The 16474-nt window shown below is 38.8% G+C and overlaps 2 protein-coding genes across 3 annotated transcripts; both read left to right on the top strand.

The window, feature by feature from the left end:
- Positions 1–1889: 1889 nt before the first annotated feature.
- dhx58 (DEXH (Asp-Glu-X-His) box polypeptide 58) lies at positions 1890–7016 on the top strand. Its single transcript, XM_082531980.1, has 12 exons — positions 1890–2059; positions 2214–2443; positions 2538–2742; positions 2818–3008; positions 3097–3210; positions 3608–3740; positions 3866–4051; positions 4176–4426; positions 4537–4848; positions 4944–5134; positions 5222–5315; positions 5410–7016. Exons 2-12 carry the CDS (start codon positions 2267–2269, stop codon positions 5593–5595), a joined length of 2040 nt encoding a protein of 679 aa, XP_082388106.1. The 5' UTR covers positions 1890–2059; positions 2214–2266; the 3' UTR covers positions 5596–7016.
- Positions 7017–8791: 1775 nt separating this feature from the next.
- Positions 8792–15671, top strand: LOC309705150 (ATP-dependent RNA helicase DHX58-like). Of its 2 annotated transcripts, none has more exons than XM_082530770.1 (13): positions 8792–9210; positions 10390–10495; positions 10610–10839; positions 10953–11157; positions 11233–11423; positions 11512–11625; positions 12604–12736; positions 12897–13082; positions 13173–13423; positions 13536–13847; positions 13932–14119; positions 14207–14300; positions 14386–15671. In XM_082530770.1, exons 3-13 carry the CDS (start codon positions 10663–10665, stop codon positions 14566–14568), a joined length of 2034 nt encoding a protein of 677 aa, XP_082386896.1. In that variant the 5' UTR covers positions 8792–9210; positions 10390–10495; positions 10610–10662; the 3' UTR covers positions 14569–15671. The 2 variants fall into 2 exon arrangements, with proteins under 2 accessions (XP_082386896.1, XP_082386897.1); XM_082530771.1 differs by having other exon boundaries at positions 10339–10495.
- The last annotated feature ends 803 nt before the right edge of the window (positions 15672–16474 follow it).

Genomic DNA, 16474 nt, shown 5'->3' with positions numbered 1-16474 from the left:
AAACTAATGACATGGCCTCCTTGTTCACCTGATCTGAACCCCATTGAGAACCTGTGGTCCATCATCAAATGTGAGATTTACAAGGAGGGAAAACAGTACACCTCTCTGAACAGTGTCTGGGAGGCTGTGGTTGCTGCTGCACACAATGTTGATGGTGAACAGATCAAAACACTGACAGAATCCATGGATGGCAGGCTTTTGAGTGTCCTTGCAAAGAAAGGTGGCTATATTGGTCGCTGATTTGTTTTTGTTTTGTTTTTGAATGTCAGAAATGCTTAGGCTGCTGCCCCCGCGACCCGGCCCCGGATAAAGCGGATGAAGATGGATGGATGGATGGATGGATGGATGTCGGAAATGTATATTTGTGAATGTGGAGATGTTATATTGGTTTCACTGGTAAAAATAAATAATTGAAATGGGTATATATTTGTTTTTTGTTAAGTTGCCTAATAATTATGCACAGTAATAGTCACCTGCACACACAGATATCCCCCTAAAATAGCTAAAACTAAAAACTACTTCCAAAAACATTCAGCTTTGTTATTAATGAGTTTTTTGGGTTCATTGAGAACATGGTTGTTGTTCAATAATAAAATTATTCCTCAAAAATACAACTTGCCTAATAATTGTGTACTCCCTGTACTATGAAAAATTAAACGAGCTGGACTGCTTTGAAGTACAACCCCAATTCCAAAATATGGAGCCCTATATAAAATGTAAATAAAAGAACAAAGCAATGGTTTGCAAATCTCATAAACCCACATTTTATTCACAGTAGAACATAGTAAAACACACCAAATGTTTAAACTGAGAAACTGTACTATTTTAAAGAGAAAAAATGTGGTCACTTTGGATTTGATGGCAGCAACATGTTGCAAAAAATTTGGTAGAGGCCCGTGTTCACCATAGTGTAGCATGCTCTCCTCTTTTAACGCTTTACGAGATCTGCAGATAATTGCATCTTGTTTTTAATATTTTACACAATGTGCCAACTAATTACAGAGCTTAGAATGAAAGCCACAGGACTTTTTAAAGTTTCATGACGATGTGTCTTCTCTCATCTGAGAGGCTTCTTCAGTTCTAAACAGCCAGTCCAAAAAAACCATGCATGGTGTAATATAGAAGAGCCACCTCGACTCAGTGGTACATCTGCAGCTAAAGGTTAAAGGTCACTCTCTTAAGAATGCCAATGTTCGCAATTTGAATTGAGAAGATGACAATGGTTTCAAAGTGGAGTAAAAGAGGCCATAGCTGAACAGAGTGGGTGGCTTATTCCACCTTCAGTGCAGTTCTGAGATCCCTTCCAAGGTGCCTTAACCCCGATTCACACCTTGCGTCACGTTACCTTAGGTCACATGATACGGCGAGGCCTATCACCCTCTTAAGGGACAACCACTATTAAGGTTTACATACCTGAGATTCTCCGCCGTTTGGTTTTAGAACTGAAGAAGCCACTTTCTTTCCAAGCTCCTTTGAAAAAAGGGCAACTATGGTTTTAGTTTTTGGTTTTGGTTATTCTTACTTGTGAGTTTATATGTTTTCAGATGGCACAACTTTTTTGATGGTGACTTAAGCTGTACCCAAGCTCTGTAACGCAGCCAAATACTGTTGAAGCTCTTTTCTTGCCAGAGGGCAGAAAACAAGTGAATGAGTACATGTAAAAAATCCCCATGCCTTTTTTAAAGACTAATTCTGACAAGCTGTGTCTGGAAAACAAAACTACAAACAATGAATACGTTAAGTTAGGGAATTACCTTGACTAATAAATAAATAAATCGATTTCTAAGCAGTACCTTGGGTGTGGCTTTTCTTAGAAGAACCTACTTTATTTTAGTGAAGCTCATTCTTCCCTTGTCACTGCATAATGATCACCTGCTGCCGTTCTTCAAGAGACTCCCTCGTGAGGCCCACTGTTCTGAGAACATAGAGGTTTCGTTTTCCAATTTCCACGTGACACAGCCTGTCCAAACAGAGTTTAAAACCTCACCAACTTGCAGTGCCTGGTGACAGCGGAAGAGGAAAGAAGCAGAACAACACAGAGCTCTGTCAGCACTGACTGGTGAGTTAAAATTACATTTTCTTCATATATAAATGATATCAAGTGTTTCTATTCGCTATGCTTCTCAGAATGCTTGCTTGTTTTGTCACCAGCTTTAGTCCTACAGACGTTTAAGCCTTCAAATTGCAATGTGGTGTCCATTTCTTTTCTACAGTATCTGAAATCTATGCCATTCTAAAGTATTATTGGACAAAAAGACACTGGAAAATGTCAGATTTTGGACTATATACCTACCAGCAGGAAGTGGTTGAAAGGGCTCTTAAACGAGAGAACATCATAATATGGTTACCGACGGGAGGTGGAAAGACCCGCGCTGCAGTGTATGTGGCCAAAAAACACCTGGAGACCACACCAAATGCTAAAGTGATGGTTCTCGTAAACAAGGTACCTAAAACAGAAAAAGGGCAATAAAAACCATCGTAAAACTGGTATAAGAAGATGACTTCATATAATGTTTTTGATGTGTTCTATTATTCAGGTTCATCTTGTTGACCAACACTACAACAAAGAGTTTGAGCCTCACCTGGGTCTACGCTATGCTGTTAGGAAAGTGAGCGGAGAGAGTGATGAAAAGGACTTTTTTGGGTTAGTGGTGCAAGAGTCAGATGTGGTCATCTGCACAGCACAGATCTTGTACAATGCTCTGATTAACAAGGAGGAAGCAAGACATGTTGAGCTCTCAGGTGAGTCAAAGTGAGCTTAAACACGTCTGATTATGCTGTTATGCTGAAATGAACTGACTTGAGGATTTTCTACAGATATTACTCTGCTGATAATTGATGAGTGCCACCATACTCACAAGGAGTCTGTCTACAACAAAGTAATGAGACTTTATGTGGAGAAGAAGCTGAAGGGAGAAAAACCACTGCCACAGATCTTGGGCCTCACAGCATCCCCAGGGACAGGAGGCGCAAAGGCACTGGAAAAGGCTGTGGAGCATGTACTGGAGGTCAGGGATTCATTTTTTATTTGAGCTTTTTATATAATTTATCTCTATTTAATTAGCTGGCTTTGCTTGAAAATGCTCCTCCTTTCAGATTTGTGCCAACTTGGATTCAGCCATAGTTTCAACTAAACAGTATGCTCCTGAACTGAAGGAAGTGGTGCCCAGACCCAGAAAAACCTTCAACATTGTCAACATGAGAGATAGAGTAAGCAGATATTTAAAAAAAAACAAAAAACTGATGGATTTTGAAAAACTGCATTTTCTTGTAACATGAACAAATGCACTGAGAGACTAATGGGTAAAAGCCTCATCTACTAGTTCACCTCAGAAAAGACCACAAATACTTTTATTGCCACTCCCAAGACTAGTGTTAATTTAATTCCACCTTGGAAAAATGCTAATATAAGAGTCAAATATATCTGTAGTAGCAGAATCTAAAATAAAGATTTTCAAAAATTTCCTTTTAATTTTGCCTGTGCTTAAAGGGCTCTTGGGTGTCACATCACTGACTGACTGTCTGAGGCATTTTTTGCCCTGGGATGACAGCCACCTGGCAAAAATTGGGACCTGCTAGTAACCACAAATACATGTTTTTCTTTGAGGATCCTTTTGGTGATCATCTGAAGTCAATGATGACGATTATCCACGGTTACATGGATATTCCTCCAGACTTCAAACTGAGAGAGTGTGGAACACAAGAATATGAAGCAGATGTGGTGGTTCTGGAACAGCGAGGTAAGACCGTAGCATTTAATCCTTCTGCTGATGGCAGCGGTAAATACAACGGATTTTGTGAGAGTTAAGGTAATCAGTATTTAAATAAAATAATACTGCTGTTTGTATCTGTCCTCTTTGACCAGGAGTACGAGACAACAACAGACTGCTTGCACAATGTGCGTTACACCTCAGGCAGTACAATGATGCCCTCCTCATCAATGACACCTTGAGGATGATTGATGCTTATCGTTCCCTAGAGGAGTATTACTCCACAAAGAGCACCAAGGCCATTGATGGGACAGACTTCTTCTTGTTGGGACTTTTTGAAGGTGAAAATCCTAACATTTTCATCACTTGCTGTTATGTGTTAATACCATAACTTTATTTTGTAGCTCATAATGCAACGTTTGATGATTTCAGCCAATAAAAATATTACTATTTTGTGGCACACAGAGAATCAGGTGGAGCTAAGGAACCTTGCTATGGATTCTCGCTTTGAGAACCCAAAGATGGATGAACTTCAACGCACTCTGTTACAACAGTTTGGGTCAGGTGTCCCATCAAGAGGAATTCTCTTCAGTAAAACTCGCAAAAGCACCCACTGCCTGAAAGACTGGGTCCTCAAAAACAGGGCATTGAAAGATGCTGGCATCAAGGCAGACATCCTCACTGGTGCTGGTAATGGCATCACCTACATGACACAGGTATGATGATATACAGTCTTCACCGATAAGCTTTGAGTCAGTCACATTCAGTAACATCTCTATGGACATTTCTGCATGTTTCCATGCTTTTATTTGCATATTTCTTATAGAATGAACAGGCAGAAACAATCAGGAGTTTCCGTATGGGTTCTCTGAACCTCCTGATCTCCACCAGTGTGGCCGAAGAAGGTCTTGATATACCTGAATGCAACCTGGTGGTGCGCTACGGACTCCTTACTAATGAGATCGCCCAGCAGCAGGCAAGTGGACGTGCACGAGCAAAAAACAGTCAGTATGCAGTCGTAGCCCAAGCAGGCGGGCGTGAACATCGCAGAGAGCGCATCAATGAATATCTGGAGGAGCTGACTGGTAAAGCCATTGACCGTGTGCAACGTATGAGTCACCACGAGTTTTATTTAAAGGTGATGTTTAAGGACACTACCGAGCCATAACTTACTGCTCTCACTCTCACTGCCCAGTGTTACTAACAATATCATCCATTCCTCTGTGATTCCAGTTAAGTGAGCTTCAACAAAAGGCAATTATTTCTAGTAAAATTGAAGAAAGCTGCAAAATGGAGAAGAGGAGGAGTAATACTGCTTCCAATATCCAGTTCTTGTGTCGAAACTGTTTTACCCCTGTGGCTTCTGGCAGTGACATTCAACTTGTTGACAATACGCAATATGTCAACGTCAGCCCTGACTTTAAGTGAGTTAAAGATGTTCTGATCTAAGAGTTAAAGCAGAAGTATGTTGAGACCAAATAAAAATATCTTTGCTTCTTGTTTGTCCTCAGGAATCACTACAAAGCTGCAGAGCGGGTGATTCTAGAAAGGAGCTTTGAGGACTGGGAGCCTGGGTGTAGAATCAGATGCAAAAAATGCGACAAGGTACAGTGAACTCACTGTTTAATACTGTATCTAAATAGATCCACAGTTCATGCTCATGTTGGAATCTGACTGTTATTCTTATACACATTCACAGGAATGGGGATTCGAGATAAAATACAAAAAGCATGTCTTAATGCCAAATCTAGCCATTAAGAACTTTGCCCTGGAAACCCCCAAAGGCAGGATAACAGTAAAGAAATGGAAAGATGTACCTTTCACTGTTGAGGACTTTGACTATGAAGAGTACTGCCAGGAAAACTTCCCTGACCTCTTTGATTGAGCCACAAACCAGAAAGCTCTGTGTGGTTTTCTTCTGCACTTTACTTGATTTTGAGACTCCAGTTTCTTTTAGAACACCATACTGTTGTATGGTTGGATGTTTGCATGAACACAGACTTGAAAAATTCACTCCACATATGCTCGGTCATTGTTCCATGGTGCCTGAGGCAGCTAAAAACCTTAGTGCATCAGTCATGTTTATAATTAGCAATTAGTGAATGCTTCGTTTATGCCCAGTGCCTGAGTTCATTTGCGTTCTTCTATAACATGACCCTTAAACATCATGAATATGTGACATGCCATCAAGAGGAGATTAATTAACATGAACTGTTTTAGCTATTTTAAAATGTGTTCAGATGTAATGCTGTTGATGTGTGTATGAAGTTTGACATTGTGGACAATTTCTGTAACTAAATCAGATGTTTTATGAGAGCCTAATCTTAAGAATTATCATTGTTCACTAACAGATGAAATCATCCTTTTTATTTTTTCTATATTGTAGCATATAATTTTTTTAACTAAATCTAAATTTGATTAATTTAAACAAATGCTCCTTTTGAAATGATTGATTTTTCATAAGTTTGCCTTTATTAATCAGTAGGTGTCAGTCTTGGATAGCACAAGAAATGTTTTCGTAAAGCCAGGATTAAAGCTTTCCACGAGGATTTTCACATTGAAAGATGTGGATGTAATGGAAATGTCTGAATCTGCAGATAATGTGGAAATATACTGAGAATGAATGACTTGCAGGCCACAGTCAAACATGACAGACCCATGAGCAAGGCATTTAATCCCCAACTGTTTCTATAAATTATGGTATTATCCACGTCAGGAGCACGGTTGTGCAGCCTTCTGATGTGTCTAGGCAACCACTGTAAAAGAGATGTGCATTCAGTTGACTGAATAGACACACGTTATTTGCTGGGATGAGGATATAAAAATATATATTTCTGTTTATATCTCTGTATAAAACTGTTACATAAAAACATTTAAAAAAAAAAGGATATGTGAAAATGCTGACTTCAGAGACTTTAATGTAATGTTTTAACACCTGGGGATGCACCCTCAGTATTACTGGATCAATACATAGTTATGTATTTTAACTGTTGTGGTTTAACACCATATAACTGATCTACATTAGAGATATGATTATTTCAAATTGCAATTTGTCACACTGGAGTAAGGCATACATGTTTTACAATTATAAAGTCTGTTTAAAGCAGACTTATTCCCAAGGATAAGTCAAAAAATATATATTTTGCTGTGATCTGGCCACGGATGAGGCATTTAACCTTCAATAAGCAGTGGGATAGTATCAGGTCTGAACACTGAATCTTTATTAGATCTATTTTAGAGCTTAAGTTTAGATGTAATTTATTACTGAGTTGTAAAATAAATCTATAAACTCATTAATTCAAATTATTACTGATTGTCTGCAGCTCTCTTGACTTATTTGCAACACCAGTGCTGGCTTTAGCTGTAAATATTCTTTATACATCTTTATTTGACTGACTCCTAGTGTCTCTGAACTAGGCATCTGTCAAATCTGTCATTTTTGTGCAGAAGAAGTGTAAAATGATCCATCAAATGCTTTATTTCCTCTGAGTGCACACAGAGCCCTAAGCAGAAAGCCTGGCTTAACTAAGACAGAAAGCCTGGCTATGTCAAACTTCTCTAGCTGAAGATGATGACAAGTTATTATTTAAAGCAATCCACAACTTAGGTTTGTCTTGTTGGCCAATCCTGAAGAAAAGAGTTTGAGAGCAAAGAGCTGGACCAAGTCAGTGGAGAGACCAATAAGAAGCATTTCTTTGTGTTACTGGTGCAGACGTCAGAGCCTTTCATCTGCACAGCACAGCTCTTATACAATGCTCTGACTAACAAGGAGGTATTAAGACATGTTGTGCTCTCAGGTCAGTGAACGTCAACATTTCTAACATTTTGGGAACTGGGCGCCTGGATGTAGAATCAGATATAGTAATTTAAACAGGGCACAGACTTTAATACTGTGTTTAATAATACTATAATAATAATACTATAATTTAATAATACTTTAAACACTAGTGTCAAATTGGGCTGCACGATTTGTCGACATAATCGATGACGTCGACTATAAAAATTTGTAGACGCAGAATTATACTGTCTACTAATAAATATGTTTTTGTAATACAAGGTATACTACACTGCAGTACACTACAGGAAGACTGCGATCAAGTGAGCCCTGGCGCCAGCTGCACCTATACAATCCTGTTGCACTTTTCATACACATATTACGGTACGGGTGCCGACTGGGTTAGAAACAGTCTTCTGAATACTTGCATTTTTCACTATTTTACTTCTTAATCCACTTCGAGATTTGAAATATTAGCTATATATATATATATTTATATGATATACATTAATATATAATTATTACACTACACGTTAAAAATAATAAAAAGAATTACAAATTCGGTAAGAGTTGACAATACATTTGTCTTCTCACTATACTGTATATTTTTGTTCAACCTGACCTTATCCCCAACTAAACTGCTGTGCTGTATTTTTGATATTGTGTATTTTTTTAATTCTATAACAAGAAAATTGTTAAAGGTGACGTGAATATTTCACTGGATTCTATGGTGTGTTCACACCGCAAAAAAGTTTGGGCAACCTTGTTAATAGCCATTATTTTCCCGTATAAATCGTTGGTTGTTACAATAAAAAATGTCAGTTAAATATATCATATAGGAGACACACAGCGATATTTGAGAAGTGAAAAGAAGTTTACTGGATTTACAAAAAGTGTGCAATAATTGTTTAAAGAAAATTTAAGCAGGTGCATAAATTTGGGCACCACAAAAAAAGAAATGAAGTAAATATTTAGTGTATATTGATGTGTGTGTCTCCTATATGATGTATGGGGGGGGCCTTTTTCTGGACGTGCTTCCCATCCAGAGCTCCACAGCAGAGAGGGAAGTTCCAGCGCTCCTGGAATCCTTGTGTGATGGACCGCCAGTCTCCAGGTGAAGGCACAGACATTGTATTGATCGTGCCACATACCGAAGAGTTATTGTACACTTTTACAGACATAACAATAGGAATGATTTCCTGACGTGTACTTCATGGCTGAAAGGTTGAATCAGTTAGAGGGAGAAGAAGCTATGCTGCTTTACAAAGGTGGAATGAAGCAGGTGTGATGGGGTGTCTATAATGGAGAACCGTTTGTTCAGTGACCTCTGACCTTCGCCCACCAGTGCTGCTTCTAACCTTGCAGATGAATTTGCTCTTCCTTTTGGCATCTCTGTCACTGATGATGCCCATACTTGTACACAGCACCAGCTGCTGGTCCTGCAGTCTAAAATAAGAACGGACTCGCGTACTTGAGAATTGAGAAAAGGAAAAATGCAAGTATCCAGAAGCGCTTCTAAGCCAGTCGGCACCCGTACCGTAATATACGGAAGAAAAGTGCAATACGATTGTAGGTGCGGCTGGCGGTGCGGCTAGCTTGACCTGACTTCGTGTGTGAGGGCTCACTTGACCGCAGTTACAGGAAGCACCCTGGAGCTGTGACGTCAACTCTGAATGAGTCAGTTTGAGAGAGCTAGTGCGTTGCGTTGACCGTGTTTATGTTAACGTTTGTACAGTAATTCCATGTTAATGCTTGTACAGTAATGTTTATGTTCATGTTTATGTTAGCTTACCGGAAACTTCTCAGGATATGCTAGCTAATCACCTGAGCAGGTGAGATACCCTAGAACAGGTTTGCCTACAGGAAGCGAAGATAAGAGTTATTGAAATACTCGTTGACTAATCAAAGAAAAATTGGCAGATTAGTCGACTACCAAAATAGTCTTCTGTTGCAGCCCTAGTACAAATAGATCCATAGTTAGGGATTGTGTTGTTTTTATGTAAATACACAGGAATAGGATAACGTACAAGAAGACCCTATCCACAGTGACTATGTATTTTTCTTTGGAGATTCAGGGTGGAAGGAAAACATTGAAAGAGAAATAAATATTTGTTAACATCATGACGTTCTCACAATTGAGACCCCTGTAAGGGAGGAAAGGGGGTTTTCTTTTGCAATCTACTGGAGTTTGTGAGCCTATTTTCATTAAGAAAATGCAAGTTAATCATTTTGCAGCTGGACGTTTGAATGAACCCAGACCACGGCCATTGTATCATCCCCTTTGCATGTTGTTGTAAGGAGTTCTTCACTTTCCTCTCAAGTCCAGCACAGAAGCAAATGATAAAACCATCTCCTGCTGTAACATGAACCTTAACCATCGTGTACACTTTATGTAATCAAAAAGATGAACTTCCATGAACCATTGTAGTCATTTTAAAGTGCACTTAGATGTAATACTACAAATTAGTTTACAAAAATATGATATTGTGCATACATTGATTATCTCAAATTTAGATGTTTCATTTGAGCTCAGTCTTTAGAAAATGTCATTGTCAACTAACAGCTGAAATTAGTTTTTTATGGTTTAGATCTATAAACATTTAGACTACATTGTAAAGATGAAGAATTTGACTGTAATACAATGAAAGGAAACTGAAACCAAATACTGCTGAAGCTCTTTTGCCAGAGGGTAGAGATCAAGTTACGTGAGCTGACATTAAAACAGACAAGGGGATTTTTTTTTTTTTGCAACACTAACAAGCTGTTTGTTACATGAGGAAAGCAAAACTAAAAACAATAGGCAGAGCGAGTTAAGAGTAGATATTTTAGTAATCACCTTCTGTTCATCCAGAGACTCCCTCATGAGGGCCAACTTTCTGAGTTCAGATAAGTTTCATTTTCCAGTTTCCACGTGACATGGGCAGTCCAAACAAAATTGAAAACATCACCAGCTTGCAACTGTCTTGTGACGGCTGAAAAAGAGACAAAACTACACAGAGCTTCGTCACTGGTGAGTTCAGAAGGCTGACTTTCTTTCTGTTTGTTTTGTCACTAGCTTTGCTCCAGCAGACTTTTAAGGCTAAGAGTTTGAAGTCACAACTGGGTGTCCATTTCTCTTCTACAGTATCTGTATTCTATGCCACGCAAAAATATTACTGAACAAAAGGGCACTGCGAAATGGCAGATTTTGGACTGCATAACTACCAGCAGGAAGTGGTTGAAAGGGCTCTTAAAGGAGAGAACATCATAATATGGTTACCGACAGGAGGTGGAAAGACCCGCGCTGCAGTGTATGTGGCCAAAAAACACCTGGAGACCACACCAAATGCTAAAGTGATCGTTCTCGTAAACAAGGTACCTAAAACAGAAAGAGGGGATTTAATTTTTAAGACAAAAAAAAACTATTATACACCTGCTGTGACTAAAGGTGACTAAATATAATGTTTTTGATGTGCTCTATAATTCAGGTTCATCTTGTTGACCAACACTACAACAAAGAGTTTGAGCCTCACCTGGGTGGTACCTTCATTATTAAGAAAGTCAGTGGAGAGAATAAGGAAAAGGACTTTTTTGGGTTAGTGGTGAAGCAGTCACAAGTAGTCATCTGCACAGCGCAGATCTTGTACAACGCTCTGATTAACAAAGAGGAAGCAAGACATGTCGAGCTCTCAGGTGAGTCAAAGTGAGCTTAAACATGTCTGATTATGCTTTTATGCTGAAATGAACTGACTTGAGGATTTTCTACAGATATTACTCTGCTGATAATTGATGAGTGCCACCATACTCACAAGGAGGAAGCCTACAACAAAGTAATGAGACTTTATGTGGAGAAGAAGCTGAAGGGAGAAAAACCACTGCCACAGATCTTGGGCCTCACAGCATCCCCAGGGACAGGAGGCGCAAAGGCACTGGAAAAGGCTGTGGAGCATGTACTGGAGGTCAGGGATTCATTTTTTATTTGAGCTTTTTATATAATTTATCTCTATTTAATTAGCTGGCTTTGCTTGAAAATGCTCCTCCTTTCAGATTTGTGCCAACTTGGACTCAGTCATAGTTTCAGCTAAAGAATATGCATCTGAACTGAAGGAAGTGGTGCCCAAACCCAGAAAAAGCTTCAAAATTGTAAAAGAAAGACTTAAAGTAAGCATATTTTTATACCTGTTTTTATTTATTTGAAATACGAAAATTACAATTTTCTTGTATTTATAAAAACAACACGTTGTTGCTGTTATTGTTGTTGTTGTTGTTGTTGTTGTTGTTTTTGTGACAGTAGCACTAGAAGCAGGTTTTCATTTGCTGTAATAAAAAAGAAATTGCCAGATATGGGATAAATATTTCGTATCCTTCTATAAAGTTTATGTTTTTCCCTTATTATCTTTGTTTCTATTCCCATTCCTAACATCACCTCTTGGCATGAAACACAAACAGAGCACTTGTTAACCTTGTTGATCTTATATGAAAATTGCAAGATAACTCTAAATTTGAATGTTTTTGTATGTATTCTTTACTTGCTCATTTAGAAAAAAAATGATGGTAAAGTTTTCTAGTGCACATCTAAAGAAAAAAAAAGAAATAATCTATCAGATCTTCCAGTGTTTTAGTGACAGAGCTTTACCACTTTCCCTTTCTTTGTGAAATAATTCACTGTGCTGCTTGTAAACCTGTTTGTGTTTTTGACTGCTCACATGTTGCCAACAACATGCCTTTCCCATGAAAATGCTTTTACATTGGGAAACTCAGGTTTGACTTAATGGCCTGTTTAACACATTTGCTTTACCACTGACGTTAGTTAGTGAAACCAGTTAAGCTATCATGGGTATGCTGAACTTGCATTGTAGCAGAGACCCTTAGCTATCACACACATATTAAGTTTAGATATCTTAAACAAATCATGGAAAAATACTAAACTAAGAAGCAAATGCACATTTTAATATAGAATAAAAAAATAACCCTGTAGTATCAGACTGTAAACATTTTTTTATTTTTAATGTAATATTATGTTATTGGCTGAAGCAGTTGCTGTCCCAGAGGTATCATACAAATGCTGGCCTCAGGACAACAACCACTTGTTGAAAAACAGTATCTGCTAGTAAACACAAACACATGTTTTTCTTTGAGGATCCGTTTCGTGATCATCTGATATCGATGATGAACAGCATCCACAGTCACATGAACCTTCCCCCAGACTTCAGACTTAAAGAGTGCGGAACACAAGAATATGAGGCAGATGTGGTGAATCTAGAGCACCGAGGTACAGACTTAGTTTTTAACCTTGTAACGTGATTTTGTTTTGAGCATATTTTTTCATAGAATGTGATTTTGTTTTGAGCATATTTTTTCATAGAATTAATTAGAGTAAGTAAATCTTTAGATGAAACAATGCTTCTGCTTACATCTGTTTCTTTGACCAGGCGTACAGGAGAAAAACAGGCTGCTTGCACAATGTGCGTTACACCTCAGGCAGTACAATGATGCCCTCCTCATCAATGACACCTTACGGATGATTGATGCTTATCGCTCCTTAGAGGAGTATTACTCCAAAAAGAGAACCAATCCCATTGATGGGACAGACACCTTCCTGTTGGAACTTTTTGAAGGTGAGAGTCCTCATATTTTCATTATAATCCACATTTTCATGGTTTCAGCAAATATAACCATCACTTGCGTCACTATTTTGTGGCACACAGAGAATCAGGTGGAGCTAAAGAACCTTGCTATGGATTCTCGCTTTGATAACCCAAAGATGGATGAACTTCAGAGCACTCTGTTACAACAGTTTGGGTCAGGTGTCCCATCAAGGGCAATCATCTTCAGTAAAACTCGTAAAAGCACCCACTGCCTGAAAGACTGGGTCCTCAAAAACAGGGCATTGCAGGAAGCTGGCATCAAGGCAGACATCCTCATCGGCGCTGGTAATGGCAACACCTACATGACACAGGTATGATGATATACAGTCTTCGCCTATAAGCTTTGAGTCAGTCACATTCAGTAACATCTCTATGGACATTTCTGCATGTTTCCATGCTTTTTTATTTGCATATTTCTTATAGAATGGACAGGCAGAAACAATCAGGAATTTCCGTATGGGTTCTCTGAACCTCCTGATCTCTACCAGTGTGGCCGAAGAAGGTCTTGATATACCTGAATGCAACCTGGTGGTGCGCTACGGACTCCTTACTAATGAGATCGCCCAGCAGCAGGCCAGTGGACGTGCACGAGCAGAAAACAGTCAGTATGCAGTCGTAGCCCAAGCAGGCGGGCGTGAAGATCGCCGAGAGCGCATCAATGAACATCTGGAGGAGCTGACTGGACAAGCCATTGACCTTGTGCAAACTATGACCCCTCAAGACTTTTGCACAAAGGTGAGCGTATATACTCTACCAGTCCTTAATACATTTCACAGCCCCGTGGTATTAACATCACCTTCCATTCTTCCTTGTCTCCAGATTACTCAGCTTCAAGAGATGGTAGTCACTTGCACCAAAATTGAACAGAGGCGCCAAGCAAAGAAGAGGAGTCGTAACACTGCTTCCAGTATCCAGCTCTTGTGTCGAAGCTGTTTTACCCCTGTGGCTTCTGGCAGTGACATCAAGCTAGTTGAGAACATGTACGTCAACGTCAACCCTGACTTTAAGTGAGTTAAATATGTTCTGATCTAAGAGTTAACGCAAAAGCATGTTGGGGACAAAATAAAATATCTTTTCTTTTGGTTTGTCCTCAGGAAACACTATACATTTGGAGACCAACTGACTCTAAAAAGAAGCTTTGAGGACTGGGAGCCTGGGTGTACAATCGGCTGTAAAATATGCAGCGAGGTACCCTCTTCAAATAAAAACAAAACATAATGTTACGTTCATGCTCGTGTTGGATTCTGAGTGTTGTTCTTGTGTAAATTTACAGAAATGGGGAAATGAAATAAAGTACAAGAAGTGTGCCATACTGCCAAATCTAGCCATTAAGAACTTTGTTCTGGAGAGCCCTGGTCAAGAGCGGCTCCCAGTGAAGAAGTGGAAGGATGTACCTTTCACTGTTGAGGAGTTCAACTTTAAAGAGTACTGCCAGGAAAATTTCTTGCTCGATTAAGACATCAATAAGAGAGCTCTGTGTGGGTTTTCCTATTCTCGAGTTTCTTTTCACAGATTTGCTCCACAGATGTTAAGTCTTTGTTCTGCGAGCCCTGCGTGCCAAAACCTTTAATGCACCAATCATGCTTGTAATTATTTGCATTTGTTTTGTACATAGAGTATTTCCTCATTCACATCTCAAGTCAAGTACAGAAGCAAAGAACATGAACCATGAGCATTTGACATGTCATTAAGAAAAGATTCATTTTACATGAATTTTTAGCTATTTTACAATTAGTTTAGATGTAATATTACCAATGTGTGTTTGAATGATGTAAGTGGGAGTACAGTGATCATCTGACATTTATATAAATACTTATCCTAATGTTAAGAAATTGTCTACTAAGTCTAAATCCCTTTTTGTGTGTTTAATATGAATTAATGTTACATTAATTAATATCAAATAAAATCAGACATGTCTTTTGAAATGATTAATTTTGACTTTATTAGCCAGTAGGTGTCACTGTTGGATAGCCAATATTCACAATCTGCAAAACGCTACAGTTCTCATCTGCCCTCATTACTGCTAACAAATGGTGTGACTAAAGCCAGGATTGAAGCTTTCCATGTGGATTTTCACACTAAAAAATTGGCCCTCTATGGCCCGGGGCTCTGATGTAATAGAAGGGAGTCTGAATACATGGATAAAGTAAAGATAAGGCTGAGAAAGAATGAATGTATGACTCTACTCACAGTCAAACTTGTCAAAACCCTTGAGCAAGGCATTCATTCCCCAAATGTTTCAGTGAAGTTTCTCATTAGCGACTACATTGAGATGGTATAGTCTCCTGATGTATGTGTGGAGCATAGCAAAGCAAATATTGTGCACTCTTTTCAGTCAACTGATGTACAAGAAAAAGCATTATATGAAAAGGTGGTACTTAAAAACACCGTCCTCAAAGACCGTCTGTTTACATATTTAAACTATAACCTGAATGCTGCCATGAAATGTTTTGACTGTTTCAGATCACCATGCTTCTTCTGCATCGCTAGATCAATATGTGCTAATGCATTTCAGCTTGGATCATTTAATATCAAATAAACAGGGGAAGTGATTTATTATACTTGCAAATTTTCATTTAAACATACAGAATTCAAAAAATACATTTAGTTGCATAATGTCTTTACCAGTTTTTCAGAACCCTCACATTTTGGCAGCACTCAGAATGCAGACCTAGACAGCTAGACTTGGAGTTTCGTTAAGCTCCTGTGTTTACATACACAAATCAAACTCCACATACATAAGCAGCACTTTGTGTTTTATATAGAACAGTTTGCAAAACAAACCCATAAACTGAAACTAAAGAGACTGGTGGGGAAACTATAAATTTAAAAGCTGGAAAACATATTGGACAGATTCATGTCCGATGTGACCCATAAATTATCTTTGTGTGTCTCTCCACAAGATTAGGTCAACCTCATGGTGTCACACGCGGCATAATCCTTTCAAATCTGGCAGCGAGCTGGAGTCTGTAGTGCTGCCATGGACATAATCACACTAAAAACAGGCTCTGTTCCGTCTCATTCCCGACTCCGATTCAGGCGGGCACAGAGGAGACGTACAGTCAGTATATGATTTACTCTGATCAGGCTCTGGCTCTATAATCAGCACTGATTACTTCCTTTTACTTCCCAGCTCAACACCCCATGCATCTTAATTGCAATTAGGTGTCTTCTGAAATTAAAGCAAGTTGGAGTAGTTGAGCAGTGAATGATTACATAGGTAGGTGTACATACACAGAGATTACATACACAAATGCAGTGTAGATTTGTTTGTACGATATAGGGAATCCTTTAAGACACACAATAGAATCATTAGTTTTTATGGCATACACATCTGTAAGTACAAGCAAGACAGAACGTAT

Source organism: Aulonocara stuartgranti (genome assembly GCF_965226115.1).
Source record: "Aulonocara stuartgranti genome assembly, chromosome: 4".
Lineage (NCBI taxonomy): Eukaryota > Metazoa > Chordata > Actinopteri > Cichliformes > Cichlidae > Aulonocara > Aulonocara stuartgranti.
Note: the sequence above shows the minus strand (reverse complement) of the source record. Positions and strands in the feature narration are given on the sequence as shown.